We start from the raw sequence: 27,225 nt of genomic DNA on the forward strand, positions 1-27,225 counted from the left end.
GAGATTGGGACTTAGCCACTGCTAGCCCAGATCTATGGGTCTTTCTTACAGGATACTGGGTAAGCAGAGGCTGCTTTGATGCTCTCTTGCAATCTACCTTCCTTGCTTCCCCTCACCCTGCTGAAGTGGGAGGCTGGATGGAAGGGTCCTTCTAAGTACCCCTCTCACTTCTCTTTTTCTAGATCTGCCTCTGCAACTTGACTGTTCTCTAGAAAGAGCATGCCAAAGATCAGGAATATGGCTCCTGGGTTCCTGACAACCAGGGATGAGGTAAGCCCAGAAATTTCCTAGCTCTTGCAGGATATACCCACTGTCTTTTCTCGTTTGTGAGCAGCCTTGATCTAGCTCTGGTCTAGGAGGTGTGTCCCATCATACATGGTGCCTCTGCTGGACTCCTGTGTGCCACCTGTGGCTTAGAACTCATTTAAATAACTAAGCAGTGGAATAAAATACAGGATGTTCTTGCTTATGTACTCAGTGGTTCCCAAGACCTGCACAAGCAAAGACAGGCTTTCAAGGGATGTCCTCCTGAGCTGACTCTGAAGGACTTGGCTGAGGGAAGACATACCTGTGGGAATGCGGCAGGAAGCCTAGTGTGTCTCAGAGACCTGGGGAGCAACAGGTTATCCTCACAATGTGAGGCATGAAATATCCAGTGTCCTATGGTCAGTTTTCTATGTCTGGAGGTCAGGATGCTAACTTGCTGTCCAGTTAGGATACATGGATAGATTTGGCTTGGCCATCCCACACTTTAAATGAGTCTCCACACTTAAATATTGGAAGATTACACCTAAATATTTAGATTGCCAATTTCCTTGAGAATAGATCACTATGCTGATATCACACAACATGTTCACAGTGTAGTCACCCCACTATCTTCCCTTGAGCCCAAGGTCAAAGCACCTGCTTCAGTTACTTCTTACTTGCTCAACCCTTGGAGGCTTTGCCTTTTTCCCTTCTGAGCCTGGATGGAGACAATTCCTGAGTATCCTGAAAGCCACACTGAGGAGTGTGGACTTGACCTTGGAGCAAGCTGGGTCTTAAAGGATTTTAAGGAGTTTGTTATGTTGAAATCAAGGGTTTGGAAGTAAATAGTAATTGAATATTTGTCCTAAAAGAAAGATTTTCTATTTCTTAAGATGAGGCATCGGGCCTCCCCGCTGGCGCAGCGGTTGAGCGCTGGGTTGCGAAACTGCGCGCGGCCTCTGCGACGCCAGTTCGATCCCCGGCTGCTCCCCGGCCAACGGAGGAGGGTCCCACATGGCGCGCAGACCTCTCCTGCCGCCCGCTGCTCCCCTCAGCAGTGTACTTCGGTCCTTCTGCCTGCTCTGCTCCCCGCTCTGGCTCTGGTGAATTCTCTCACCCTCCCGCGCTTCTGACTGTACCCAGTGCATGTATAAACAAAACAAACAAACAAACCAGCAAACAAATAAATAAAGCATGCCTCTAAAAAAAAAAAAAAAAAAAAAAAAAAAAAAAAAAAAGATGAGGCAGCAAGTAAATTGATACATTAAATTGAATTTAGTATTTATTGACCACCTCAACAGATGCCAGGTAGGCACTTTTTTAAAGAAATATTTTTATTAATCACAACATGAAAATGATACAATATTCTATTAAGAATTCAACATATGAATTTTGGAGAACACAATTCAGTCCATAGCATTTCAACCCCTGGTCCCCAAAATCCTTGGCCTTCTCACATGAAAATACATTATTTTATCCTCACAGTCTCAAAAGTCTTAACTTTGAAGCACCAGACCTTGAAGTCCAAAATCTCATCTAAAGATATAGTGTATCGGTGAGCTATAAATTGAGATACCATTCATCCTAAGGCAAAATTCCACACCAGTTGTGATCCCTTTCTAACCAGACAATTTACATAATTGATACAATAAAAATGGTGGCACAGGCATAGGCTAGATATTCCCATTTCAAAAGGCAGAAAGCAGAAAGAAGGTAGGGTGATGGCTCCCAATGAGTCCAAAACCTCGCTAGGTAAACTCTATTAGATAATAAGGCTGGAGAATATTTATCTCTGGTTTGATAACTGTATGCTCCAGGCCCACTGGATTGACAGCATGCCTTTGTTGTGGAGGGACAACCCTGCCTCTGTGGCTCTCCACAGAAGTCCTCATGAGAACACCTATCACCTAGGAACTTAAAAGGCTTTCAGGAGCCCTGTGTATATAGCTGGGACAGAGAACATCATCTGTCCTCTCACAGAAATACAGTTGTTTATACATTTATCTTCAATCCTACAACCTGGCTGAACTCACTTATTAGCTCTCATATTTTTGTCCTGGGTTCCTAGAGATTTTCTACACAGATAACTGTGACATCTGCATATAGGAACAGTTTTCTTTCTTTTACAGTCTGAATGCATTGTATTTCTTCTCTTGCCTTATTGCAGAATCTCTACCACAATAGATAACTCCACCCTGGGAAGCAAACAGAGTCACCCTGGGAGGGTGACACATCCCAGCTCCATGGGTCAGAAACTTCTGGGCTTGGGACTGTCCCAGCCTTAGCCTTATGTGATCTCTTTGACTGTTAATTTATATCTTTCATATCCCTTGATAAACTGGTAAATGTAAGTTAATTATTTCACTGAGTCCTGTGAGCCTCTCTAGCAAAATAATTGAACCCCAGGAGCGGGGTCATTGAAACTTGTGATCTGTAGCCAGTTGATCTGAAGTGCTATTGATAACCAGGGCTTGCAGGTGGTGTCTGAAATGCGCATGTGTGTGTGTAAGGGGAGAGGAGGAGAGTCTTGTGGGACTGTGCTCTTAACCTGTGGCATGAATTAAGTTAAATTGTAGGTATCCCTGTTGGTATTAGAGAATTGCTTGGTGTGGTGAAAAACCTCCATACATTTGGTGATCAGAGTGTCAGAAGTGTGAGTGTTCTATGTGAGTAAGTAAAGGAGATATAGGAAAGAAACACAGGAGGGAAAGAATTGAGTTATTTCACTTAAAGTTTCTGTGTCATAGTGATGAGCATTTGATCACCGAAACTGAAAAATACAATTAACATTAACCACTAAAAAAAAAAGAAATTCTTAGATGTCCATCTTATAATACATATATAGATTTTATATGCAGAAAACCACAAATGCTGATGAGAGGAATCAAAGAACATCTCAATAAATGGAAAGACATTGTGTTTATAGATTTGAGCAGTCAACATAGTTATAGTTTGTTTTTTTTTTTTAAAGATTTATTTATTTATTTATACAAGCACTGGGTGCAGTCAGAAGCGCGGGAGGGTGAGAGAATTCACCAGAGCCAGAGTGGGGAGCAGAGCAGGCCCAACATAGTTATAGTTAATATGTCAGTTCTCTCTAAATAGGTTTGCTTTTTTTTTAAATCCCAGGGTTTTTGTTGTTGAGGTATAAGTGATATAAAACACTAGTTTAAGGTGTGCAGCAGAGATTCAGTGTTTGAATCTTATATATTGCAAAATGAAAAAAAAAAAAGACTACAATAAGTCTAGTTAACATCTATCCCCATAACTAAACAAGAATTTGCGTGTGTATCTGATAAATAGGCTTAATGCAAATCAGGTAAAAATTTAAAGCAAGGGTTTTTTTGTAAATTTGGATAAGATTATTCTAAACTTTGTATGGGCCAATACATGCCCTAGAAAAACTGAATTCACCTTTAAAATGAAATATAAAGTGTGAGGAATCAGTTAACATTGTGTGTGTGTGTATATTCGTATATATACGTGTGTATATATATATACGTATATATGTATATTATACACACGCGTATATATATGTATATATGCCTACAGTAATCAAGATTTTTTTACACCGTTATAGATCAATAGAACAGACTAGAGGACCCCTAAATTGACTAACCAGCAATATGTGAAGGGGATTAATAGTCTTGAACACAAGGGTTCAAGTTAAAAGCAAGATTCATAAATCTCACTGGGTGTGCCATGCCATCTTTCTTGCTGTCTTGGCCCTGGTTGGTGACAAAGTTAAGTTGATTAGTGGGTGTGCCTGGCTCCAGGTGAGCAGCAATGTGTTTTTGTTACAGGCATTAACGGCCTTCAAGGACGTTGCTGTGGCCTTTACCCAGAAGGAATGGAAGCTGCTGAGTCCTGCCCAGAGGACTCTATATCGGGATGTAATGCTGGAGAACTACAGCCACTTGGTGTCAGTGGGTAAGAATGGCCTGTCTCAGATTTCAGATTCAGCCAGGGGGCACCTAAAGGTTTTGTGTAGCAGCCACCATACTTTTGACTCAGAAAGGAAACAATATTTTTCCTATACCTCCAGAGAATGTCTAGATTCTGTGCAGTTAAAAATAGTGAAGTTGTGTGTGTGGTATCAGATACTGCAGTCTAAATCCCTTCCCAGGCCAGGCCCCTCCTCTGAAGATATCTTACTTCAAATGGGGGAGTATTTGTATTCACTCAAACACATGGTGGGATTGTGTACTGCCTTTACAGCCAGTATTCCCTACCTCAGGCATCCTTTGTCAGTATTCAGAGTGCTTTTGCCCCACATTGTGCTTCCTTACTGTTACGTAGGTTTTTGCGTTCCCTGGCTGACTGTTAGATAAGTCTCTTAAGCCACCTAACCCACTGTCACCTTGATTTCTTTCTTTGTGAATAGGAATTGCATTTTCCAAGCCAAAGCTCATTACACAACTGGAGCAAGGGGATGAGCCCTGGAGAGAGGAGACTGAATGTCTTCTGGACCTTTGTCCTGGTGAGTGGGAAGGAACAGATAGTCAAGGAGAGTGGGCAGAGAGGCATTTGGCAATTGAAAAGGTAGAGCTGCTATGAGCTCCTAAAGAGGCTTCTCTGAGCCTCTCAGGCTGCTGTTACAGGCTGCAGAATGTCGCCTCCCTGTCAAACTGTTATGTGCACCCCAGGGAGAGCTTCCCTGGCATCCCACCTACCTCTTCTCTGAGGAGATCTCACTCTGTTCACATGGCTTTCCTTTTTTGAGCACTTTTAGGATTCTATTCCTGGGCTTTTATTGGTAGACCTGCTCTTCAGCATACACTTCTTTCTGAGACTAAGGCAGCTGTCTCTGGTAGATATTGTCCAATTTCTGCTCTCAATCTAGTAACCTGTATGCTCCGTTTTACCCCGTAAATGTCTATAACTTTGTTTCTTTTTTTTTATGATGGATTATTTAAGGTTACAACAAAGAATTATACAACGAGTGCCAATGTGCCTTCCCTATAGTTTAGAATAGAAAGTTTTGAAACCATTTGACAATCCCTGTAGCTTCCCTGGCTGTGGCCCAGACCTAACCCTCGGCAGTAAGAATTCTGAGACCCAGAAAATTGAGAACTTCCCTATTGGGATGGCTTGGGCACCAAAAGCCCCCTCCTCCACCCCTCCCAGAAGAGATCAAAGAAAAGCCAGGCTGAGCCTGGCCTAACAGCAGAAAGGAGGACTTCAGAGTTAACTCACAAATACTTTAGGAAAATAAACAAAGGGCAGGTATATCCCAGCCTTCAGAAGTGGCAGCTGAGGCAAGAGCAGGGCAGGCTACCGTAGTATTAAGTTAGCACACGAGTGCCACCTTTGGGTCAAGTGCAAATTAATCCCAGAGAGTGACTCCCTTGCTCTCCCCACTGGGAGATTCAGGCAGAAAGGAAAATCAGGAAGGCAGGGTGGGAAGTGAAGATAATCTAAGTGTGGAATCCAGCTTGTTGTGGAACCAAAGTAGGTTAGAGGTACCTAACATGCCATTCCTGAAACTGAGATTGAGTATTAAAGACCCAGAACCCCCTCCTCCCTCTACCTCACACCAAGGTACACCAAGGTAAAAACAATGCTAAATCTCCAGTGCCCCAACCACATACACATGCATAAATAGCTATAAACAAGGCAACACACATTCCTAGGATCAAGGGATAACTCAACACAAAATGGAATAGAAAAAAGAAGACAGAAGTCCTGGGACAAATGTAAAGGAGACAGAAATAGACAAACTATCTGACAACAACTTTAAAACAACAATATTAAAAATGTTAAATGAGATACTGCAAGGTCAGTCAAAGGCAGGTAGGTAGATGCAAGATCTCAGAAGGGGATCCAAGAACAAAGAGTTCTTCACCAAAGAGATTGAATACATTTTAAAAATCATACAAAGAGATTCTGAATGAAATACAGACAGACAAATTTAGAAAGTGCTTTAAATAGAATTAATCAGGTAGAAGAATTTAAAGCAGGAAGCAAAGAAAAAAATAACTTAAAAGGTCTCCCAAATTCAGATTTCCCTGGATTTGGGTTTACATTCTTCATTAAAGGATTGTTTATAGGAAAAGAAAACTAAAATGTATAGGCTTAGTTTATACCTTTTAAAAGCTTATACAATTAAGTATTTTTTAAATGCAGTTGAGTTATTCCCTTCTTTTGGACATTTATTTCAGGTAGATAACTATTAAATTTGTTATATCCATGTGTTACTTCCTTGGAAACACATGGAAAGACTTTCTTTCAGGATGCATACTAGGAAATTCACCATTAGATATACCTTACAGGAAATACTAAAGGGAATCACTGAATGGGAAATAAGAATGCTAACTAAATCATAAAATAGCAGAGTAAAACTCACTGGTAATGATATATATAGTCATAGTTTCTGTATGCTAGTGGTAGAGTGTAATTAATGTATAACTTAGAAGTTTAAGTAATAAACATAACCATAGATATATTTTAGGAACAATATAAAAATGTATAAATTATAATATCAATAACCTCAAATGTGAGTGGGAGGAGAAATAAAAGTGTAAATCTTGGAATTATATTTAAGTTGTTACTAGTTTTAAAGTGTTTAATTTTGAATTATTTTATATAAGTCTTAGGATAGCCACAAGGGAACATCCTATATTTCAGAAAAGGACATGATAAAGAAGGCAAAGCATATTGATATCACAAGATATCACAACACATATAAAGATGGCAAGCTAAGACAAAAGGAACAGCAGATTGACAAAATATTAACAGACCGAAAAGTAAATGACAACAACACAATAATAGTAAGGGATTTTAACACTCCCACTTAAATCATTGGCTAGATCATCTAGACAGAAAACTAAAGCAGAATAAATGGCCTTAAAATAATCTTTTTCATCCCTTCACCATTAGCATGAGTCTTAAGGCTAAAGTGAGTTGCTTGGTAACTAAGGACTTACTACTTTTTTTCCCAATTCGAATTCCATTTATAGCCTTCCCTTGCCTAATTGCTCTAGCTAGAATTTTTTTTATCCTATGATGAATAGTAGTGGTGAAAGTGGACATCCTTGTCTGGTACCAGATTTTAGTGGGAAAGCTTTCAGTTTTTCATGATTGAGAATGATCTTGGCTGTGAGTTTGTCACATATAACATTATGTTGAGGTATGTTCCATTTATGCTGTTTTTTGAGCGTTTTCATCATAAATGGGTGTTGAATCTTACCAATGTTTTCTTGACATCTCTTGATATGCTAATATGGTTTTATTGATGCAGTGAATTATGTTGATTTTCAGATGTTGAACCATTCTTGTGTTCTTGGACTAAGTCCAACTTGGTCATGGTGTAGAATCCTTTTAATGCATTGTTAAATTCAGTTTGCTAAGGTTTTGTTGAGGGTTTTTCCATCTATGTTCTTTAGGGAAATTGGTCTAATTTTCTCTTTACATGTTGTCTTTGTCTGGTTTTGGTATTAGGGTAATGGCCTCATAAATGTGTTTGGAATGGAAGTATTCCCTCTTTCTCAATTTTGTGGGAGAGTTTGAGAAGGATAGGTATTAGCTCATCTTTGAAAGCTTGGTATAATTTACTTGTGAAAATATCTGGTCCAGGACTTTTGTTTTTTGGGAGAGTTTTTAATTACTGCTTCAGTTTCCTTGCTTGTAATTGGTTTGTTTGGGTTTGCTATATTTTCCTTATTCAGTCTTAGATGTTGGTATATTTGTCCATGTCTTCTAGGTTATTCAACTAAGTTATTAGAAGATAAATGTTCATAGTAATGTTTCATTTTGGATCCTATTTGAGTTTTCTCCCCTTTTTTGTGAGCCTAGGTAGAGGTTTGTCTATTTTATTTTTTCATAGACCTAGCTTTTGGTTTCATTAATCTTTTGGATTATCTTTTTTTTAATTACTATTGCATTTATTTTTGCCCTTAATTTTCCTTCCTTCCTTCCTTCCTTCCTTCCTTCCTTCCTTCCTTCCTTCCTTCCTTCCTTCCTTCCTTCCTTCCTTCCTTCCTTCCTCCCTCCCTCCCTCCCTCCCTCCCTCCCTCCCTCCCTCCCTCCCTCCCTCCCTCCCTCTCTTCCTCTCTTCCTCTCTTCACAGAAGGGGGAACTATAACTCAGCTGTTGTGCCTGCTTGAGGGCAAACCAGGCCCAAGGGCCAGCAAAACTACTCAAAGTAGGTCCTGTGTCCTGCTGAGATCCCAGGTCAGAGTACACCACTGACTTGGTTTTGCAGAGGAGCAAATCCACTGGTTGGAATTACTGCTTGGGATTTGCAGGCAGGAACCTGGTCTACTAAGATTTGAGCTGGTTGTTTCAAGTGCATCCCCTGTCCACCCCATCATAATCAGATTTCTAGTGGTTGAGTCTTGCAGGTTCTTCTGCAATCCCTATGATGCAAGATCAGAATAGAGCCTCCCACATACTGCTGTGCAGTGCTGGAAAGGGTGAATGTTACCCTGGACTTTCTCTTCCCACTAGAAAAACTCTAGGCTCAGATGGGACCTGGGACTTGGCATGGTACAGCTCTGGCCTTGGTAGATACACAGTGTGCTTAGCGTGGTTAGAGTGCTGCCATTCCTTTCACCTTTTGAATGCAGTCTGTCTGTCGTGGTCTGTGTGGTGGAGGGTCTTCAGCTTCACTCCCGTAGTATCATGAATTACCAGTTTTTCTACTTTTGAGGGGGTAGTAAAGTCAGGAACAGCCTATGTCACCATCTTAGAGGCATCACTCCCTGTTTTGTTTTGTTTTTTAAAGATCTATTATATATAAGGTATGAAACATAATATAAAATGTTATTGGTATAAAGTGTTATGGCATAATACATAAGGAAAAATTACAAGATATATTGAAGTGTAATAAGTATAGAATTTGGCAAGTTTTTAAATAGGTACAGATACAGATATATCACAATTGATTTAGCCATTCACCAATTAAAGGACATTTGTGTAATCTCCAGTTTTTGATGACTACAAATAAACCCTGTGTTATAAACATTCACAAGTCTTTGTGTAGTTTGCTTTCATTTCTTTTGGTTAAATACCTGGAACTGCAATCACTGAGTTGTAAGATAAAGTGTGTATTTAACTTTTTACGCAATTCAAAAACTGTTTTCCAATATGGCTACACCATTTCATATTCCGACCAGCAGTATCTGAGAGTTCCCGAAGCTCTAGGTCTTTGTAAACACTGTCAAAAATTAAAATAAAAAATTATCATAGCTGTTTAGTGGCATCTTATTATGGCTTTATTTGACATTTCCTTTGCTTAGTTGCCATCTGTATCTCTTCTTTGAAGTGTATTTTGAAATCTACTGCCCATTAAAAAAATTTGTCCTGTTTTTTACTAATAAATTTTGAAAGTTCATATAGTCTATGTAGAAGTCCATGATCAGTCATTTGCTTTATAAATAATTTCTCTGAGGATTGCTTTTCAGTCTCTTAATAGTGCCTTTCGAAGAGAAATTCATACTTTTGGTTAAGTCCTAATTTTATTTTCTCATGAATTGCACTTTTGGTGGGGTATTTAAGAAATCTTTGCCTTAAACTAAAGTAGTAAAGATTTCCATATATCTTTTCCTTAGAAGTTTTATAATTTTGAGTTTACATTTAGGTCTATAATTTATTTTGAGTAAACTGTCCTTGGTGCCAGGTCTGGATCTAAATACACACAAATACTCACTTTTTTCCAGCACCATTTATGTATGTATTAATTTTGAGTTATAATTGACATATCTTAGTTTTACTTGTGCAACATAATGGTTCTATATTTGTTTATATATTGAGAAATAACTAACATGATGAATCTAGTTAACAGCCATCACCACAGTTATAAGTTTTTTTTTCCTTGTGGTGAGAACTTTTAAGAGTGACTTATTTAGCAGCTTCCAAATATGCAGTTGCTACCACACCACATATTACATCCCCATGACTTAGTGATTTCATAATTAGAAGTTTGTACATTTTGACCCACTTTGTCTATTTCACTTACCTCCCACTGCTGGTCAGTCTGTTCTATTTATTTATGAGCTTGGTTTTTTATGTAGAATGCACTTTATATGACTGCGATCATACGTTATTTGTCTATGTGTGACTTACATAAATAGCTAGAAGTGGAATTTCTGGATCATTTGTTCTATAGTGGCTATACCAGTTTACATTTTCATCAGCAGTTCAACAATATTTGTTGAGAAGATAACTCTTTCTTTGCTGAATTGCTTATGCAGCTTTGTGGTAAATCAGATTACCTGACCGTGTGTATATGGGTCTATATGTGAATTCTGTTTTTTTCCAATCCTATCTTTGTCTCTCACTGTTAATATCATAGTCTTGATGGCTATAGCTTTACAGTAAGTCTGGAACTCAGTATAAGTCCTTCAATATTTTAGATTCCTTGCACTTTCATATGGAGTTTAGAATCAGCTTGGCAGTTCTCTCACACACATACACACACATGTTCTGATTGATATTAAGTAGATTCTGTATCAATTTGAAAAGAACTTACATGTGAACATTATTGTCACCTAATGTATAAACTCAGTATCTTTTTCTCTATATGAGACTTCTTTAATTTTTGTCAGCAGTTTTGTAGTTTATAGTATACAAATACTGTGTACCTCTTGTGTTAACATATAAGGTCGTTAAAGGCAACAACAAAAGATTGTTACCTTTTGGGATCACCTCTTATGAAATTTGTACCTCTGTACTTAATTTTTTGATACTATTTCACCAGTTTCTAAATTTCAGTTTTCATTTTTGTTGATAGTACATAGAAATACAACTCATTTGTTCCTCCTTGGTGGCACAAGGGTTAAGTCTCAGCACTATGAAGCTATCTACAGCCACTGCAGCATGAGTTCGATCCCCAGCCAGGAAGCTGACCCACATGGCACAGCAGACCTCTCCTGTCTTGCCTGCTGCTCCCCTCAGCAGTGTACTTCAGTCAATCTGCCTGTTCCCCACTCTGTGTCTGGTGAATCCTCTCATCACCCCCCCCACCTCTGGCCTACACCCCAGCTCTTGTATGCATAAATAAATAAATCTTTAAAAAAAATACAACTAATTTATATGTAGTGATCTTACATCTGGTAATCTTGCAAAACTTCTTAGTTTTAGTATGTTTTTTATAAATTCTATAAGGTATACTACTTAGTTGATCATGTATTTGTGAATAAGTATAGTTACTCCTTTCCCTTCAGTATGTCTTTAATTTATTTTTCTTGCCTCATTGCACAGGCAAGAACATCCAGTGCAATGATGAATTTAAATGGTGAGAATGGACATCCTTCCTGATCTTATGGGGAATGCTTTCCTCCTAAGTGTAAGTTTTTTGTTTTTTTTTTTTAAATAGCTGTTCTTTATCAGCTTGACAAACTTCTGTTCCTTGTTTGATGAGTTTTTATTGGAAATGGATGTTGGAGTCTGTCAAATGGCTTTTAGCTTCTTTTAAGATGGTTATATGTTTTTCTTTTTTAGTCTTTTAATATGAATTATGTTTATTTTGTTGTTGGTAATGTTAAGCTATTTTTTCTCTTACTACCGTGTACTGACCTTACACAGATTTCACCAGTTTTATTTTCATTCTTTTGTGCATATGTTTATAATGTTCATGAAATTTTACTGATGTAGACTCATGTAACTACCATCATATTCAAAGTTACAGAAGAGTTCTATAACAGGGATCCCTTATACTGCCCTTTATAAGCCACAGCCAACTCCTCCCCTCCTTTCCTCTTCCTTCTGCAAACACTCATCTTTTCTCCATCTCTCTAATTTTGTTATTTTGAGAATGTTATATAAAAAGATTGTTACCTTTTGGGATTGCCTTTTATAATTCAATCTAATTCCCTTTGAGATCCTTCCAAAATGTTGCAGGTATTGACACCTCATTCCTTTTATTGTAGTATTCTATGTGTAGTATTCTATGTGTGATTGTACCACAGTTTGTGAACTCATTTACATATTCAAGAACATTGGGGTGTTTACAATTTTAGGCTCTAACTAATCTTCCTCAACTTACGATAGTGTTATAACCTGATAAACACATCATAAGTTGAAAATACTGTAAGTATTTACTGTATTTAATACACATAACCTGCTGAACATGATAGTTGAACCTGTGATTTTCTTGTTACTCTCATAATCAACATGGCTGACTGGGTGCTGTGGCTGTCACTGCCCAGCATCATGAGAGAGTACTGTACTGTTTGTCACTAGTCTTGGGAAAGACCAAAATTTAAAGTACAGCTCCTACTGACTATGTATAAATGCGTTTGCACCATCATAAAGTTGAAAATCATATTGAACTGAAATGGCGCAAACACCAGAGTGGGATGGAGGAAGGAGATGAACCAGTTAGTGGGCCTCACCTGAGCTCTTATGACTGAAACACAACTGGCAGTTCCTCTCAGTTGGGCAGGCTCCATAAATAATGGTTAGCCAAAGGTGTAATGGGTGTCATCTAGAGTTTTAAAATATTTTTATTACATGGAATTTACTTAAAGGTGATTTCATATAATGCATATACATCTCTACAGTCAGAACTTAAGAACATTACCATCATCCCTAATATTTACCTTGTGACCCATTTCAGTAAACAATGCTTCTATTCTTCAGAGGTACCACTGGCCTGATTTTATTTCACTGCAGATTAATTTTGCCTTCTGCTGCACAATATTACATGAATGGGGTCACATTTATGTACTGTTTGTGTGGGGCTTCATTTACATCAGTAGTCTTTTGTTTTATGCTCACTAGCATTCCATCATATGATGGTGCAACTGTTTACCCATTTTCTCATTTTTCCTGATAGATACCTTGACGGCTTCCAGTTACAGTTATTTTGGAAAAGCTATTAACATGCTGGGTTTCTTGTTTTGCCTTTTTTTTTTTTTTTTTTTTTTTTGGTAAACATATATTTTCATTTCCTTTGGATAAATAACTTAGGGTTGTTGTAACAAATTACCACAATTGAGAGGATTGAAATAACAATTTTATTCTCCCTCAGTTCAGAGGCCAGAAGTCCAGAATCAGCCTGTCAGCAGGGTTGGTTCCTTCTGCTGATTCTGAGAGAAAATTGTTCCTTGCCGCTCTTCTAGCTTCTGGTGGTTGCTGCTAATATTTAGCATTCCTTGGTTCGTAGCTGTGTCACTCTTGCCTCTGCCTCCATGGTCACCTAGCCTTCTTCCTACTTTGTCTCTATATCCAAATTTCCCTCTATTTGTAAGGATACCAGTTTATTGGATTAAGGCTCAACCTAATTCATTATGACTTCATTTTAACTTGGTCACATCCACAGAGGCCCTATTTAAAAAAGCCACATTTACTCTTCCAGGTAAACATGAATTTTGGTGGGATACTGTTCAACCCTGTATGTGTAGTTTTTATAAGAAAGTTCTTTTCCAAAGACATTATACTATTTTTCACTTCCATGAACAATATATGAGAGTCCCTATTGACTCATATCCTCTGACATTTTTCCTGGTATGTGTTGTGATGGAGACATTGTGGTACCTAATGGGGGTTTTGATTTCTATTTCTATGATGGTTAGTAATGTTGAGCACTTTTGATGTGCATTTTGATCGTATGCGCCATCTTCATATCTTATTTTTTACTGAGTTGTTTTTTTACTGAATTCTATGAGTTATTAATCCTAAATACCAGTTTTATATATACATTTTACAAATTGTTTCTCATACTATACAACTATTGTGTTCATTTTTTTTAGCAATAAATTGATGAACAGATGCTTAATTCTGAGGAAGGAAAATTTTTCTCTAATTTTTGTAGGTATAAAGATAATCTGTTTTAGTTTTTACACTACCATCCATCTTGAATTAACCTTTTTCTATGGTTTGAAGTGGGATCAATGTTTATTTTTCTTTTATACTCAGTGGCTTTAGCACTGTTTACTTTAGAAAAGACTTGCCTTTCTCTCATTGGATTTTTTTATTGTTGAAAACCCAACAATGAATATGTATATTCTTAAATCAAGCCACACTATCTGTTACTGCAAAATCATAGGAAAGCTTAAAGTTAGACAGTCTAAGTCCTTTCCCTCCCCCTCTTTTCCCAAGATTGTTTTGTTTTGTATAATGTAAGTCCTCTGTATTTCCAGTTAAATTTTAGGACACACACACACACGCGCGCAATACTTTTATTAGATACAGCTTCTCCTGGTTAGCAGGTGGTCTTTTTTTGTTGTGCAAAGAAAAACTCTGTGCAGAAGTTTTTTAGTTTGATGTAGTCCCATTTGTTTATTTTTTTGCTTTTATTTCTCTTGCTTTTGGAGTCATCAAAAAAAAAAAAAAATAATGCTTACACTGATGTCAGGGAGCTTACCAGTTATGTTTTCTTCTAGAAGTTTTATGGTTTCAAGTCTCACATTTAAGTCTTTATTCCATTGTAAGGTTTTTTTTTTTTTTGGTGTGTGGTATAAGGTAGTTGTCCAGTTTCATACTTTAACATGTGGCATGTTTAGTTTTATCAATACCATTTATTGAAGAGACTGTCCTTTTTCTATTGTATAGTAATTCTTGCTTCCTTTGTCATAAATTAAACATTATGTGTGGGTTTACTTCTGGGCTTTCTATTCTGTTTCACTGATCTATAGTCATAGGCATCCTTTTGAATATTAAGTTGAAATTCGTATCAAGTGATCAGTTATCTCTGTTCATTAAAGTCTTTTTCTGAGGTTTATCATGATCTTTCATGTGGAACATACTCTGTTTCCTCATTTTACTTGAAACTCTGTTTCTATGTGTTAGGCAAAACAACTACTACTTGTGGGACCTTTTGTAGGTATTGAACCTTATCATTCAGCTTTGCCCTACCTGTTGGCTGTTTCTTGTACCTTTGTGGTTGTCTATGCAGCCTGCTTTATTTTTGATAGCTCCCCATTGTTGAGTGTGTGCTAAGACCTGTCTGTGTTCCAAGTGGAGGAGTCTCTTTCAGCACTTAGGTGTCAGCCTGAGTGGAAGCCAGAACCTCCTGTAGGGCTATAGTTATAAATCCTGCTGGCCTCCAGACCAGGCAGTATGGAGGTATTCTCTTGTAGTTTTAAGAATCAGAGCTCCCAAGCAGGTATATAAGCTTCTTTATGGAGGTAAAGGTGAGCTGTAGCTAAACCAAGGGGAGAAGGCAAATATATTGTCCCCAACCTGTGTTCCACAAGAACTCCTCTGGCTTCAGGGGGCCCAGACTTGCACAGGGCAGAGGGGCATAAGATAGCCAGTGTCTTATGATAGTACTGGCAGCTACAGCTAAGGTGGGGTGAAAGTTCAAAGAGAGCATCTGCAAGTCTCTCCATCCCAGAGAAAATTAAAACAGACTCTGTCCCCTGGCAGACACTTTAACTCATATGTCTCCTATATGAATGATTAGGCACTTTTCACATTGCTACTTTTGTACTAGGTGCCAGCATAAACGAGTCTGTGAGAATGTGCTTTTAAAAGTGGAGTCTCTATTACTCACTGCCTCATGGGTGTCCTAGTGGAAGCCCTGAAATTAGATGTTTTTTGAGGCCTCTCGCTCCACCACAGGCCCTAAGGGGCATTTAATGTGGGCATAAACCTCTCACTCCTCAGGGAGAAGCTTCATATTTGAGATTCCTCCTAATTGTAGGTCACCATGTCAGGGGTAGGCTTTCTTGGTGAAACCAAGTCTTTGCCTTTCCTACTAATTTTTTTTTTTTTTAAGATTTATTTTTATTTATTTATACAAGCACTGGGTACAGTCAGAAGCGCGGGAGGGTGAGAGAATTCACCAGAGCCAGAGCGGGGAGCAGAACAGGCAGAAGGACCGAAGTACACTGCTGAGGGGAGCAGTGGGCGGCAGGAGAGGTCTGCGCGCCATGTGGGACCCTCCTCCAGTGGCCGGGGAGCAGCCGGGGATTGAACCAGTGCTACTGAGGCTGTGGGCAGCTTCACAACCCAGTACTCAACCGCTGCGCCACCGGGGAGGCCTGCCTTTCCTACTTGTTTTGATGGGTCCTTTTGTCCCTTGTCCTTTTGTCAGCTTGTTCTCAGATGCTTTTCATAGGGAATTGTTGCATATGTAGCTGTATATTTGATGTGGCCTTGAGAGGAGGTGAGCCCAGAATCTTCCTGTACCATCTTGAACCCTTCTCCCTGTGATACTTTCTTAAAACTATTTTTTTTTGGAGGGGGGAGAGATGGGGGCTGGTATTTAGAGTTGGCTCATCATGGAGATTTTCTGTTGCAGTAAAAGTATATTTCATGTAGTACTATGCAATGGAAGGTAGATTTCTAAAGAAAGTCTTTGTTGTGTGAATATCTAGAATTATTACTGGATAAGTGTTACCACCCACAAGGTACTTGTGGTGAATCTGACCCAGAATTTTTCTCCAGCAGAACCAAGGACAGAATTCCAGCCCCATCTCTCCTGCCCAGCGACTTTTTCAAGTCAACGGTTCCTCAGACAATATATGCTGTGCTGTCACTCCCCTCAGATCTTCCCAAGCTCATCTGCAGAAAGTCACTTCTTACTAGAAGCTGCAAACTGCTCAAGTGAAAAAGAAGAAGATGGAAAGAGAGAAGGACTTGATACCTTGTTCAGGAGGCTGCAGCTGCGTTGGACTTCAAGGGCATTCTTCAGCCCATCTCAAGGTCAGCAAGTAGACTGGGTGGAAGGCAACAGAGATGGAGGAACAGATCACGATCCAGCCCAGAGGATGAGCCTTCAGGAGTCAGACACATTATTGTCAGAAGTACACATCTCAGAGTCAGAAGCAGTCATATGTGGAAAATATGGATTAGAACTTAGCACAAAATCAAGCCTTGGTAGCCTCCAGAAGCATCATGTATGCCCTGAATGTGGCAGAGGCTTCTGCCAGAGGTCAGAGCTCATCAAGCACCAGAGGATGCACACAGGGGAGAAGCCTTACATTTGTAAGGAGTGTGGACGAGGCTTTGGCCGGAAGTCCTCTCTCAACATACACCAGAGGAAACACTCTGGGGAGAAGCCGTACATGTGTACAGAGTGTGGGCGACACTTCAGGTATACATCCTCGCTCACTAACCACAAGAGGATACACTCTGGGGAGAGACCATTTCTGTGTCTGGAGTGTGGGCGAAGCTTTCGCCAGAAGATTGCCCTCATCTTGCACAAGAGGACACACATGAAAGAGAAGCCCTTTGTGTGTCCTGACTGTGGGAGAGGCTTTTGCCAGAAGGCATCGCTCCTCCAACACCAGAGCTCACATTCAGGTGAGAGGCCCTTCTTGTGCCTTGAGTGTGGGCGTGGCTTCAGGCAGCAGTCACTACTCCTCAGTCACCAGGTCACACACTCAGGGGAGAAGCCTTATATCTGTCCTGACTGTGGGCATGGCTTTCGCCAGAAGGTTACCCTGGTCAGGCACCAGAGGACACACACAGGGGAAAAGCCTTATGTGTGTCCTGAGTGTGGACGTGGCTTTAGCCAGAAGGTCTCCCTCATGGGACACCAAAGGACACACACAGGGGAGAAACCTTATGTGTGTCCTGAGTGTGGGCGTGGCTTTGGTCAGAAGGTCACCCTCATCAGACACCAGAGAACCCACACAGGGGAGAGACCTTACCTGTGTCCTCGGTGTGGACGTACCTTTGGCTTCAAGTCACTCCTCACTAGACACCAGAGGACACACTCAGGGGAGGAGGAAGCTGATGTATATGGAGCGTGTGAGCGAGGAGCTGGCAAGAAGTCACACCTCACCTCTGAACAGAGGCCATACTCAGGAGAGAGGCCATGTGTGTGTGGTGAGTGTGGACGTGGCTTTGGGTTTAAGTCAGCCCTCATCAGACACCAGCGGACCCACTCAGGAGAGAAACCATATGTGTGTAGGGAGTGTGGTCGTGGCTTCAGCCAGAAGTCTCACCTCCACAGACATAGGAGGACCAAATCTGGCCATCAGCTTCTGCCACGAGAGCTGTTCTCCTGACCTTTCCTTTTCCCCGAGTGTGAAGATGTCAGAAATCACTAGGAAATGTTCCACTTCCTTCAAATGCAATGGGGAAAAAATATTGCTTTCTTTCAGTGATTATAAGATAGTTGATTCATAGTTTACTTTCTGTATTAGCAATAACTTTTAATTTGCTAGGGCTACCAAAACAAAATACCATGACTTGGTGACTGAAAGAATAGACTTTTTTTTTGGCTTGTATGTGTTTTCTAGTGTCTCTCCTTCTTCCTACAAGGACACCAGACATACTGGGTTAGAGCCCTAACTTTATGACTCAACAGTTATCTTTAAAGATCCTTTCACCAAATAAAGGTCATGTTGTGGGTTCTGGCTTCCACATAGGAATTTGGGGGAATAATTTAGTCCATTACACTCAGCTCTCTGGACTCCCCTAATTCATGTTCTCACACACAAAATACATTCACCACCACCACCTCACCCCTACTTAACATCCTGAAAAGTCTTGATCTATTCCAGCATTGACTGTATATTCAAAATATCTAAATACCATCTAAATCAAGTGTGGATAAGACTAGAGGTACTATTCATCCTTAAGCAAAGCAAAACTCTCCAGCCATAAACAATGAACCATTTATCTGCTTCTAAGAGACAATGATAGGACAAACACAGAATTCACATTCCCATTCCAAAAGTGGAAGGAAGAAAGAATTGGTGACTCCCAAGCAGGTGTAAAACTCAGCAAGGCATTCTTAGATTTTAAGGCTTGAGAATAATTATTGGTTGGATGCTGTGCACTCTGGCCCTAATGGAGTGGTGGCGGTGGAAGACACATACAGGTCTCCTGAATTTTTATTACTACTTTGGGCCTGCTGAGGAAATGGCAGACCTACCTGATCTCTGGTTCATCTGGGGTCACTCTTTCCTTTTCTTGATGGATAACACAAGAATCCCAGAGATCCCAGTAGAATCCCAGAGATCTGACAGCCTGTCTTTATTTTACCCTGGCAGTTTCTGCTGAAATGGTTGATTTACAAACCATTCTTTTACCAAATAGTTGTCCAGCCACACTATCGGTGTGTTCTCAATTTTGCAACATAGACTGGCATGCTAAACTGTTCCGACCTTCAACATTGTGCCTAGAAATCTACTCAGCTAAACACTATCACAAGTTCTATCTTCTGTAAAATATTAGCACACAGTTTGGCGAAGTTCTTTGCCACTTTTTGAAAAAGATTGCCGTTCCTCCAGTTTCTGGTAACAAGTTTCTCATCCCATCTGAGGCCACATGAGAATCACTTAATGTCTGTATTTCTACCAATCGAGCTGCCTCTTCAAGGCAAGCTAGGCTTCATTTATTTATTTATTTATTTATTTATTTAAGGCTTTTTTTAAACAAGTGCCCCAAAACTCTTCAAGATTTTGTCAATCACATAGTTTCAAAGCCACTTTTACATTTTTAGGTATTATAATAGTGAAATACAAAAGTTGTATTTGCTTGCTAGGGTTACCAGCAACTGAATGATTTAAACAATAGAAATTAATTTCCACATAGTTTTGAAGACTGGAGTCTAAGACTTGGCAAAATCTTCTATTGAACCCTCGTTCCTTGGCTTACAGACAATTGGCTGCCTTCTCACAATGTCCTTGTTACTGATTCCAAAAAGGGTCTTTGCCTGGCTTCCACCAATTAATCCCGCACACATTTTAAAAGAGCCAATAATAGGACTCAAGTGAGGAATGTTTACTATGGATCGCACTATGGGGAAGGGGCAGCAACTGCCATGAACCATACTTGTTGCTCTGAGAATGGCGAGGGTTCTGGCATTATAGGGTTGAGTGTCAGGGCAGGGAGGCAGGGTGGATGGTCTGTTTCTCACTGGTGATTGGCTGGCTGGGGTACTGTGTGTCCCTGTTAGCCTGGGAGCTCAACAACAGGAAGGTAACGAACAAGGATGAGATTCTGGGGCCCTGCAATTCCTCACATGACCTTTCTTCTGTACCTGTGCAAGAGACAGCCAGCAAGCAAGCACTCAAGATTTACTCTTGTAAGGACACCAGCCCTGTGGGATTATGGCTTTACCCTTATGACACTATTTAACCTTAATTACCTCTATAAGTTCTGTATCCAAATACTGTCATTTTAGAGTTAGGGCTTCCTCCTATGGCTTTGGGGGGAGGGATTCAGTTTATAACACTCACCTTTGGCCACCCACAATTCATATCTGCCCACGAGTTCATGTCATTAAGGGGTATTAAGATTTTCCATTCCTCGTGAATAAGAAGATGGCAGAAATCAGTAGGAAATGTTCCACTTTCCTGAAATGGAATGGAGAAAAATAACATTGCTTTATTTCAGTGTTCATAAGAGTTGGTTTATGGAAGTTTTCTTTTTAAGTTGCAGTCTATATTTTATGACCTTTTATTTTAATAAACTTTATAAAAGCTGCACACCTGTATCTGTACCTCACTTATTCATCCCTCAAGAACCCAAACTATTCAACCTTGTGGGGAGTTACTGTATACATTCTGGAACTCTTGTCTTGAGTGCGGGGAAAGTGACATAATAGCCTTCATCCTCACATCCTCCAGAGTCCTTCAACAGCCAAATAAGAGTCCTGTGTCACATACTTGGCCTCCTAAACAGGCATCTCTCAGTATCAATCCCTGTATCCTGAGGCCCCGTCCCACACGTGTGCCAGTGATCTAACCCAAGTCTCAGGGGTTGCAGCCACAGCCCTTTAGTCTTTCATTCAGGGACTAAGTTCTGGAGCGCCCACCTTTATAAGCAGTCCAAGGGACTGACCCTTTAGCCACTGCTTCTAACACTAGTCTCCAGGGTCTAAATGTCTCAGTGCCTAAAAAATATCCAGCCCTAGTCTGGCCATAGTGTCTTCACCAAATGGACACTACTGGTCATTCTCCCCAGACCCAGGGACTTCCCTGGCTTAAAATCCAGAGACAAAGTTTAGTATATAATAATTTTAAAACTTGCACAGCAAAAATACCACAAGTGATATCAAAAAATAAATGGAATAAAAGTAACATTATTTTACACATAAAGGGTTTCTCTTCCCCCATTTTTTAAGAACTTTCAAAAACAAAGGGAAAAAGGCCAGAAGTTCTAGGAAACGTGGGCAAAAGACAGATCTGTTTACCAAAAGAGGTATAAACAAATGAAAAAAAAAAGTTCAACTTCACTCATGGTAAGAGAAACACAAATCACAATTACATGAAGATACTATTTCTCATCACTCTGGCAAAAGTTAAAAAGCTAAGAGAATTTTTTATCTTGATCAGGCTGCACAAAACATTTTCATACATTGCTGGTGGGAATGCAAAATGGTTTAAAACCTATAGAGGAGAATCTGACAATATTTAATAAGATTATACCTGTTGCAAACAATCACTTTTAAGAGACTATGCCGCAGATTCACTTGCAACTTTTGTGTGAATATACACATACACATGGTTATTTTTTTCAGCATTATTTATAGTTGCAAAATACTGAAAATTGCTTGAATGATTAAACATAGGAAAAAAGTGAAGGGAGCATTTTACCTGTGTCACATCAACCTCTAACCCAGCACAGTTACTTCTTCAGTAAGAGCCCCTTGGCAGTAATTTCCCTCTGCCGGGAGGGAGGAGACCAGAACAGCCTTCCTTACTGAAGATTTCAGTGGCCCTTACTGATGCCATGGGCACCTGCCCATTTTACCACTGAGGACCAGAGCAACCTTCATGGATGATGACAGTTGATAAAGCTGCCCAGAGTCTACTGCACCATGCTCCTCTGAAACAGAAACCAATGCTGTGAATCTCAACACAGTACCAGTATCCCCCTGGTACTACTGTGCATTCCTGTGCCCCAAACCCCCATGCCACTACTCATGCATCTACAGCCCAGACAGGTAACAAGAGACCATGACTTTCTCATGCAGGAGAAAAGGAGAGGAGAAGGATGCCAGTAGTTCATGCCATCACCATGGACACCTGCAGTCATTGATAATGATTGAGCGGACAAAGCTGTATACCTTGGGGCCAGAACCACTGCTGTGCCACCCTGCATCTAAAGCAATAATGTCTCACCCAATCATAGCACTTAAACTCACCTAAATATGAAGATCCTTCCTAACCAAAACTAGTCCATAAAGTCTGGAGGAGGTAACTACTTCAAATGTACAGTCATCGATGCAAGGCTACATGGAACATGAAAAACCAAGGAAGTAATGACTTCACCAAAGAATCATAAATTTCCAATTACTTGCCTAAAGGAAGTGATTATCCAAGGATAATCACCTGCCAAAGAATTTAAAATAATTGTTTTAAAGGAACTCATCAAGCTAAAAGAGGACACAAATAAACAAAATATCAAATGGATGAAAGCAATTTATGAATAGGTTCCAAAAGGGAAGGAGACTAACTGTAAAAAAAAAAAAAAAAAAAAAAAAAAAAAATTCTGGAGCTAAAGATTACAGTGAATGAAATGAAAAATGCAATGTAGTTCCATCAAGCAGAAAATTCTGTGAACTACAAAATGGAACATTTGAAATTATCCAGTTAAGGAGAAAAAGAAAACAATTAATATGGAAATAGCCTACAGGTTTTATGGGCCATATCAAGAGAACCACTGTATGTATTATTGGAGTCCCATAAGGGGAAGGGAGAATAGGGCATAATATTTACTTAGGAAATAAAAATTTCCCAAATCTTAGGAAAGAGTGAGTCACTGAGATTCATGGTAGTCAAGACTGCTAGATAGGACCAATGGAAAGATGACTACACCCTGATACAGTATGATCAACTTGTCAAAAATCAAGGACAAATAGTTTTGAAAGGTGCAAGAGAAAAATGACTCATTACATAGTCATGTGTTGTTTAACAATGAGGGTATGTTCTGAGAAATGTATCCTTGTACAATTTCATTTTTATGCATATTATGCAAATGTCACAAATTATGAAGCTGCTGCCATGATTTTCTGATGGCTTCAGTCTCACTGGCAATAGGAATTTGGGGGCCACCATCATATGTGTGGTCTGTTTTGACCAAAATGTCACTGTGCATGACTGTATAGTGGAACGCACACTAAACTCTCAGTTGATTCTGAGGTATTTAATTCTTTTTTAAGCAATTATAAATGGATTTTTTTTTAAACTTGGCTTCTGAGCCTAAGGAGACTTTAAATGTCTAATCTGTGATTCTTTATTACCAGACAACTTTAAAGAATGAAGGTTGTCTTTATGGAGTAAATAAAACCACTCACAGAAGCTTTGATTTAACTTCATGCTTGAGAATATGCATAGAAGCATTTCCTCACTATATCTATGTAAATAAGCCAAGTGTAATAAACTAGATTTATATCACAAATCAGTGAGTTTCACTGTAAATACTGTGAAAAAGTGACTTTAAAAAAAAGATGGCTTAAAAAAAATGCTGTATTTCAATTGAAAACTATAATGTATCTATTATCAGAATCTAGTCCTGTTAATTGTCTTTAAGGTTTTATCTACTTGAAAACTTAAGAAAATCACCACAACAGACCACGTATGGACAGCTTCCATACCTATTGTTGTACGGGCCACTCAGAAAAATTCAACAGAATACCCGATAACATAAATCCAAGACAGTCAAATAACAAACCAGGAAAATGCACCAGATTGAAAGTGCCTCTTCTGCATTCCACCAAAAATGCTTTGAACTCAAATCTAGAAATTTTCTCAATTGGCTACTCTCCAAACTCAGAAACTGAATTTGTAATATGTTCAACAATTAACCATTGTTTTTCTGTTGTTTTCATAGATGTTTCTCATTAATTTACCTAATTGCTCACTTCAATTATCCAGAGGCCTAACTTAGGTTGAAGCTCTCCTGCAAAACTGCCTCATAAAATAGCCTCATAATCACCCTGTTCTAAGTAATCTTGAGAATGTGTTTGTTAATACATCATGTTATGCCTGTGCAAATAACTAAAAAAATTGTAGACTGACTTACAACAATAACACCTGAATCTAACTATGACTTACTTGGTTTGATCATTTAAATCTTGGCTCCTGGCAGTCTGCTCTGGGACATTTTTCAAGACCTGGTTATTCTTTTTATAGTCATCATGCAACCTCTTTAGTGTATTGTATACTCTCAAGGGCTTTAGATGCTTGTCAGCAACCAGTCACACATCAAACAGTATCCATCAGGAGATTAAATTATTGGATGAAATAAACAATGACATAAAGGATGAAAAGTGACTACATGGCCCTCTGGTCTGCCAATTCAGTTAAAGGAAACAACAAATATGTGGTAACAGGATAACAGTATTCTGGCTGCTCATACTCTCAGTCTCAGAAAATGACCAAAAGGGTGGAAATGATTGTTAAAATAGAAAACAAATGTATTAGAGAAGCCAAATGGAAAATAGTCATATGGAGTTTCTGGAAAAAAAAAAAAAAAAGAAATACTGTATAATCCAAGTATTCCAATGCTGGGTATTTATCCGAGGAATATGAAAACACTAAACCATAGAGGTATATGCATCCCCATGTTCACTGCAGCATTATTCACAATATCTAGGAGTGGGTACAACCCAAGGTGCCCATCAAAGGATGAGTGGATAAAGAAGATGTGGTATATATACACAATGGAATACTATTAAGCTATTAAAAAATGAAATTTTTCCATTTGCAACAACACAAAGTATGATACTAAGTGAAATAAGTCAAATGGAGAAAAACAAATAACATATTACTTCATTCAGGTGAAGAAACAGTGAACCAACAAAACAAAAACAAACTCTTAGACTACAAGATCTTAATAGTGGTTACCAAAAGGGAAAGGAAACGGGAAATGGTAAATTATGTAAAAGGGGTCAACTGAGGCCTCCCTGGTGACACAGGGTTTAAAGTCTCAGTGCTATCAAGCTATCATCAGCCACTGTAGCATGAGTTCGATATCCAGCCAGGGAGCTACCCACATGGCGAAACAGACCTCTCCTGTCTCACCCACTGCTCCCCTCAGCAGTGTATTTCAGTGGATCTGCCTGTTCTGCTCCCCACTCTGTCTCTGCTGAATCCTCTCATGCCCTGTACCTCTGACCTACATCCCAGTTCTTATATGCATAAATAAAAAAAATAAATCTTTAAAAAAAAGGGGGGGGTCAATTGTATGGTGATGTACAGACTATACTTTTGTTGATAAACAAAGTAATTTATACAGACATTGATATATATCTGTACATCTGAAACCTATGTTACACACCCAATATTACTTCAATAAATAATTTAAAAAATGAAGACTAGTCTTAATTCCTGAGCAGACAAAACCAGTCTAGTCATAGAAAAGAAAGCTTAATTGAGCTTATTTTGCTAGGTCAAGACTAACTTCATCTGGGTCATTTCTTCATTTCTCTGGAAATCATAAGCAAGTATTTGTTTCCACAATTGATATGAGGTAACCACTAATGAATTCACTATCATTTAAGAAACTTCTAATATTACCAATCACTATGAAGAATGCTGCTTCCTTATGATATAATCTACTTTATAACAATCTACACCAAAGCCTCATCCCATGTTTTGGATGGTTTCTCCCAGTTTGCAAACTGTCCTTTTGGAGTGCACAAAACTCTTTTACTAATGTTTAAGTTTATTAAAGAGATTAGTCAGAGCAAACTGAGGATTCAACCCCAGGATGCAGCACTAGATAGTCTCTGAGTGCTAGTCTACATGTTCTGGTCTGTTATATGAGGTTTGTGCAGCTGGGCTACATGCCCAGGAGGAGATACATACTTCTTCCATGCACAGGTAAAGGAGACATCTGGTTATATTCTGGTTCCAGGAAAAAGGAATGTATAATCAAAATTGCTCTTATTCTGCAGTCAGATTTTATCTCTCTGTGGGGTGGGAATAGCAGAAGACCTGGGATTAGAAAATTTTTTTCTACTCTTGAGTGTGGTTTGCAGACATGAAGACAGAGCTGTGCAACTCATCTCCTTCTGCATGTCAAAACATGACAATTGGGGGAATGGGTCTAGGTGTGTTGATTGGGCTGCATGTACTTCACAGTAAAAGTTGTATTTATATGTTTTTTTTTTTCTTTTTAGTGACTTCAAGCATCTGCAGGGGCCAGCTCAGCAGTTTTACAGAGGGGAGACCGCTCTGACAAGGATTATTCTTTCAGTCCACAGTACTTTGATGATTGATTGGTTTTACTTTAGTCTGAATCTTTGACACTAATAACCCATTACTGAAAATGCAAATATACCCTATAAATTTTTATCCAATTTTCCATGTTCCTTGTATACACGCACAAATTCAATATATGATTCTCACCACAAACCATTAATACCTATGATTCCCAGCACATTACAATTATGAGAACATTTACTCTATATCCCCCAGTACATACAGCTCACACCACCTACATATACATAATCCACACTCTCAAATACACTAAAACAACCTCACCATTGTCCAAAATACAGATTCCTATAAATTCCACTCCATAAAAGCCACTGACCTACACATACCATAATTTCCATAAAATGGGGTTTTACAAAAGCAAATGCATATTGGGCCTCCCCTGGTGGCACAGCGGTTGAGCGCTGGGATGTGAAGCTGCCGGCAGCCTCGACAGCGCCAGTTCGATCCCCAGCCGCTGGTGAGGGTCCCACACAGCAGGCAGACCTCTCCTGCCACACCCACTGCTCCCCTCAGCAGAATTTCGTTGGTCTGCCTGTTCTGTTCCCCGCTCTGGCTCTGGTGAATTCTCTCACCCTCCTGCGCTTCTGACTGTACCAAGTGCATATATTAAATAAATAAATAAATATTATAAAAAAAAAAAAAAAGCAAATGCATATTAACAATTACTGAAAATCACCAAAGGAAATAAAGCTGCTCTTGTACCTACAGGTGACTTTGCAGGTGCCTTTTTCTTCTGTTCCTAATAAACCTGTCCTTTTAAAATATAAAATACATATATACATAAAACACATAAAGCATGCCCTGAGTACATTTTGAAAACATACAAAATAAACAACCCTATACCACCAGGACTTCCCCCAACAATGCCAATGTACACATGCAGCTAACCCTGCCAAACCACATT

The 27,225-nt window shown here is 39.2% G+C and overlaps 1 protein-coding gene across 1 annotated transcript in view; it reads left to right on the forward strand.

Moving 5' to 3' along the window:
* Nucleotides 1-237: 237 nt before the first annotated feature.
* NUTM2F (NUT family member 2F) overlaps nt 238-27,225 on the forward strand; it is a gene marked incomplete at both ends in the record, with an annotated part of 38,693 nt that continues 11,705 nt past the window's right edge. The window contains 2 exons of the mRNA XM_084237939.1: nt 238-270; nt 4,050-4,176. Of these exons, the coding sequence (XP_084094065.1) occupies nt 238-270; nt 4,050-4,176 (160 nt within the window). The remainder of the gene's footprint in view (nt 271-4,049; nt 4,177-27,225) is intronic.

This window comes from Talpa europaea (assembly GCF_964194135.1).
Source record: "Talpa europaea genome assembly, chromosome: 7".
Classification (NCBI taxonomy): Eukaryota; Metazoa; Chordata; class Mammalia; order Eulipotyphla; family Talpidae; genus Talpa; species Talpa europaea.